This window comes from Micropterus dolomieu, linkage group LG15, assembly GCF_021292245.1.
Source record: "Micropterus dolomieu isolate WLL.071019.BEF.003 ecotype Adirondacks linkage group LG15, ASM2129224v1, whole genome shotgun sequence".
NCBI classification, from domain to species: Eukaryota; Metazoa; Chordata; class Actinopteri; order Centrarchiformes; family Centrarchidae; genus Micropterus; species Micropterus dolomieu.
In genome coordinates, this window is record NC_060164.1 from 7,170,586 (window position 1) to 7,176,585 (window position 6,000).

At 41.4% G+C, this 6,000-nt stretch overlaps 1 protein-coding gene across 1 annotated transcript in view; it reads right to left on the bottom strand.

The window, feature by feature from the left end:
• cdh23 (cadherin-related 23) overlaps positions 1–6,000 on the bottom strand; it is a 126,189-nt gene that overhangs the window by 90,503 nt on the left and 29,686 nt on the right. The window contains exon 6 of the mRNA XM_046070202.1: positions 5,233–5,311. Within this exon, the coding sequence (XP_045926158.1) occupies positions 5,233–5,311 (79 nt within the window). The remainder of the gene's footprint in view (positions 1–5,232; positions 5,312–6,000) is intronic.

Below are 6,000 nucleotides of genomic sequence, written 5' to 3' on the forward strand. Positions count from 1 at the left end.
GTGACTCGGCACAGCTTTCTCAAATAAAAAAGGCTTGCAGAAATTACAAATCCATTAATCACAAAAATGTCTCAGATCCATGATTTAATTTCAGTGCAGCAATCTAAGGCATACACGAGGCACAAGGCAACATAATTACTGGAGGATTAGAACTGAAGCACCTACAACTTTTGTATCTTGGTTGTTTATATAGTTTTACAAACACACATCGCATGGTTAATGTTGCTTTTAAGCTGGTCTTCAGGCTTTGATTATTTTATGTTAAATCACAATTGAGACATGCAGGGTTCCACATCATTAAGTATTAAATGCACATTTGGATGTCACTGTTTCACATTTAAAAAAAGAAAATATAAGAAGCAATTATAACAGCATCTACAATGATGAATTAGGTCATTGCATTAATATCACCACTCCAGTGCACGTTTTTGTCAAGCAAGAACCACTATGGACATGTAATAAAATCCTTATTTTCATTGTGAACGGTGGGAGTATTTGTTATTGTTGGAGCATTTTAGGTCAGAAAATACAATTTTGAGTAGCAAAAAGGCTCCAGAAAGCTCTGATCAGTAGTCGGCTATGGTTAGATCTTTTGATATATGATGAGACCAGCAGGTGAGAGGTCCAATAACGGATACATCATACCCTGTGGACCAGGGATTTACAGATCAGAACTGCCCCACCCTCTCCACCATCATAACAAACAATAACAACTGCAACATTGCAACTGCGCTGCAGTGATGCTATCTCTTGTACACATCAAATCCCAGATCTGCCCTCTGATTGGAGGAGGGAGAGGAAATCCTCATCTCCAGTCCCACAATCATTAGCATAAATCACAGCTGCAATTAAAACCTCGTTTATCTTAATTACTGAACTAATGAGACGAGTCCCGCAGGAGTGAGCCGCACTCTCTGAGGACACTCGGGGTGAGGAGCGAGAAGGCAAGGGAGGCGTTGTGCAGAGTCACACTTAAGTCTAAAAACAAGCACGCCCTCACACTTATCTGACTGCAGCAGGGCACGTGAGTGTGGATAGACAGAGACATATGGGTTAGTACACATGGACAAGCACACAAAACACACACACACACGTGCACGCGCTTAGAAAATGTATCATCTGACAACCTTACCCTCCCACCTTTATCTCCTGGCACTGCATCACCCTTCAACTTCCATTATCTATCAAACTTATAATGATTTTATCAAGCCCACAGGCTCGATCTCCATAAGGGCTTAGTGCGGTGCTATAACTCTTGATTTTGCAACGACTGGGAATACATCGCACCTAATTAATGTCTTTTTAATGCTCTTCTCCTCTAGAGCTTAACTCAGCCCTTCAACTTTGCAGCAAACACAACACACACAACAATACAACATGTGGCGGCAGACGGTAAGTAAGACTGAGTAGGTGTGTGCGCTGAATGGGAGCAGAGTGTTTGCGGTGAGTTCCGTGCAGAAGTGTTCTGGGTTGTGGACAGTGCACACATGCACAAAAACACACACAAATATTACATGACTGCGCACGTGCTCACATGCGTGCACTTGCACATGGGGTCATGTTTCTTCGTTCAGCTGTGAGGTCAGGCAGTGACTCAGCAGATGGCAGAACAATGAATATCTTCGTCACCCAAAATTCCCATGGTGTGCCAGGCTTATCAAGCAGGGCCAGCCCTTATCAGCCAGCTGGCAATTCAGGAGGCACCGGTGTCTTTCCATTCTGACCATTCTGTCTCGGTAGGGGGCATGCAGAGTTTAAAGGATACAGTCCACTCACGACTGTAATCCTACCAACTGGTGTTTATTTTCCCAACAGATCTATGTTGCAGACCTGAATGATCTTATAGGGATTGTTCGTCCTTCAGGATCAAAACGTTGATTGTGGTGAAAATAAACAGCCTACGGGGGTATTAAAGCTGTATTACATCAGCGCATGGACCACGGAGTCAAAAGTGTTTGTGTGTTTTATCTTAATAGGAATATAGAGTTTACTAAGAGTGGTAAGTTAAAAAGAGGGCTGCATCTTACAGAATACTTTTTTTTTGATTTTTTTTTTTACCTATAATACTATAATAATAAATATGCTAAGGTCACGTTCAGAGGTTCAGAGGCTTTAATGCACACACTAAACTCTGCAAATGTCCAGATTAAATAAAATAATTTCCAAATTATTGATGGAAGTTTACAGTCAGGTTAACAACAAGAAGGATGTGTGGTAGTCATAAAGATAAAATATAAGCACCACAGAAAACGTGGTCAATCTTTTGGATTATTTCATGTTCATCAGTTATATTAATTTTCCTTTACATGTTTCATTTGGTAATATTTTATGTTTGTCTCAGACAGATGTCATTACTGTATATTTAGCAAATTAACATGTGTAGTTGTGCTCCATTAGTTTGTCCTGTTAAGTCAGAGATATTCAAGTGCCGTAAAGTGCAGCAAAGTGTAGTAAAAATGAGGTGAGAGCACCTATTGGCACGTGCTGCGGTAAAGAAAGGGGCAGCCAAGCAAGACATGGAGCAACAGTTTTCTGACCGTCGCATCATAGCAATTGGAAATTTAGAAGTTACCTGTGTGTAAGTACGTTTGACAGAACACATAGGATTTAGGACTCTGCTGGAGACGTTTATTTTGTAACTTTAGTCCTTTTTTTTGTGTCAAATAACGTCAGATATTTTTCTTCTTACGTCTGCCTCCTTGCCTCGCTGGATTGTACAGTCTTGCCCTCTTTGGAAAGCACAAGTCAGAAACTTTATATCCTGCGATAGTGGCGAAAGAAGTTGCTACTACACTTCCTTCTGACCTTTGTGTGCTCAACTATAGCACAAAAAGATATCAGATGGTGCTACATAGATGCTGCAGCAGGAGTAATGTAGAAGATTGATTGTCATACAAATTGCCATTACAAACTTATTGTGAGTAACCTGGTTATGGTGTAAACATGACAATTGCATTAATCTGAGTATTGACTTAATCAAACATTTAAAAAATTAGGGAACACTTAATCATCACTGTATAACATCAAGTCAACTAATCTTCAGGGATATCAATCTGTTCAGTTACGAAGCGATTGGGAATCAGTGTTTTGGTGCAAATGAAAGTGACAACAGGTGCACTGGAGCAAGACAATCCCCAAAAAAGGAATGGTTTTGCAGTACGTAGCCAAAGACAATTGCTCTCTCTTCTTAAGATTTGCATTTTGCTGGTGTCATTGTCACTACTGGTAGCATGAGGCGAGCCCTGCAGCCCATTCAAGTTGCACAGGTAGTCCAGCTCCTCTAGGATGGCACATACACATGTGCTGGTGAAAGAAGGTTTTCAGTGTCTCCCAGCACAGGCTCAAGAGCATGGATAAGATACCAGGAGATCAGCCCTTACACAATGAGAGCTGGACAGGGACGTAGAAGGGCATCAACCCAGCAACTCAGGAACATAAGGAGCAATGCCAGAGCCCTACAAAATGACCTTGAGCGGGCTACTGGTGTGCAAGTTTCTGAGAAAACTGTCAGAAACAGACTCCATGAGGGTGGCATGAGGTCGTCTGGTGGGATCCCACCAATGCCCTGATCCTGGACTGGGAGGAGAACCCCCAGGACGCTGTCTGCGGTCTCATCAGGAGCATGCCCAGACGTTGTCATGAGTGCATACAGGCACGTGGGGGCCATACACACTACAGGTACATTATGAGTTGCCGTGATGAAAGTCACGCAAGTTGGATCAGCCTGTGATTTCACTTTACTTTGGTTTTCAATCCAGCCCTCAGTTGGATATTGATTTTGGTTTCCATCAGCTGTTGTCATTGTGATCTCAACAAATTATACAATGTACTGTAAAGTCTTTGAACTTTGAACTATTTTGTTCATTGAAATTTGACCTATGATTTAATAAGGGTTCCCTTTTTTATTTTTTGAGCAGTAGCTCACAACCCCAGAGTGCATGTAAACTCAGTGTGTCCTTTTACATTGGCAATTTGTCTCTTTTTGATTATTGTTGCTTCGCCCCATTATAGTGTTACTCACTTCACTTAGCTGCATTCATCTATTCATGTAAGATCAACACAAACTCCACAAAAGTTCCACAGGACTGCAAATTAGGTGCTAAAATAGTGGCCATGGTCAGTGCAGTGGAGTGTACTTGAAGAATTTCAGTTCAAATTCCCAGACCTGGGACCATCTCAGAGGGAGAAGTTAATGAGGAATCACTAAAGTGTCATTAAGCAAACACGCGAAACCTTCATCAAGTCACATTACTCAAACGTCTAGAGTAAATCAGTGTGGTTGTGTGTAAACATTAAGGTCCAGCAGGGACAAACAACTATGCATAAAACATACCTCCACCAACACTTTTTACACCTGCTGTTATTCCCCAAAACATAATTTAAATTCATTAAAATGATTTCTTCATCCTGCAAACTTACCAAAGGCATTTGGAATCAGTTCTGTATTTTCATGTAATTACATAGATATGGCTAAATAACAAGATACCTGTCTAGTTGCGACAATCCTAGATATGAATCAACACCAATCTAACTCAGAGCTCCTTGCCCCAAGGTAACTCTGTCCACCAAGTTTCATGGAAATCTGTTCATGAATTTTTGAGATATCCTCCTGGCAGACAGACAGACAAAGTAACTGGCAAGCACAAACATCCCATCCTTGGCAGAGGTGAGAAAACTCAGTACAGGAGTATTAAAGCAGGATCACTTCTACAGCCTTATCAGCACTGTGCAAACTGTAGCTTCCTCTCTCCTTCTTTAAATTAAAATGATCAGGTAACACCAACACAAGTTATGGATTTTAGGAGGAGGTCCAATATGGCGGTCATTTGCATTGACACTTTATCTCAGGGCATTTTACTCAGACTGCGTGTGTGACAAATCTAATAAAACAATCGAAACAACACAAGTAGGCAACAACAGAAATCCATGAGATCACCTTCTTCTGCTGATGTAAAATGTGTCACTCTGACTAACCATAATCCTGTTTTTATGGCACAAGCCAACTTGTGAATGATAACGCTAAATGAAGGCTGATTTCTGCACAACGGCACCCAACAGTGATTATTAACTGCTTACGGACAAGCCTTTTCTCCAATTCTGAGGTACTGCTCTCTGCTGTTATTGACTGTTGTGCTTGATGAGACTTGTCTATTATTGCTGTGGGATTATGATAAGAAGTGATCGATTCCCCTCTCTGTGCTGGGGATGTCAGATTGATTATGTGACTCAGACCTGAGATGATGGTGTAGCCGATGCCTCTTGGTCGGCCGAGATCCTGGTCAATGGCTGTTATCTTCCGCACTTCATATCCCTGCAGAGACACAAACAAAATATACGGTATAAGCTGTATGCTATAATCACAGCTGCATTTCTACAGTAATTTTCCCTTTAACGTGTTACCAATGACAAGAAACCTAGAGCCACAGTAAACCGCTATTGGCAACTGAAATAATCAGATTCCTGTTTTATGGTTTTTGTCCTATGCTACCGAATTATGCTAGTGTATTTTATCATATTGTGTTGCAATGAATCAGTGAAATCTGGATCTGGAGCATCAAGTTGAGGACATAGGAGCACTGCATTTCAACACTGGAAAGGAAAAAAAACAGTAAAACCTTAACAAAATAGCAAACAACGTCATAACAGGAAAATCATACACTATTTGTGTTTTTTATTAAGGACTCTGTTATCAGTATGTCATTAAGGTTTATTTCTCCTTTGATTGTTTCAAAACTCTCCGGCGGTGCCAATGAGTCTGCACCTCAACAAAACCACAGTGTGACAGTTAAAAAAAAATAGGAACAGAAAGAGAGGGAGAAAGCTGTTTGAAAAGTCTTTGATCCACTGAGCTTTCTCAGCCTTCGTGCCTCAATCAGACACGGTGGCGATAGTTAGAAGCCACTGTGCTGCAGTGAGAGATGGAGAGACCCTCCCTACTTCCCAATTTACTTCCCTCTCTCCTCCTCCCACTCTCCTTTGCCCCCCCCCCCCCCCCCCCCC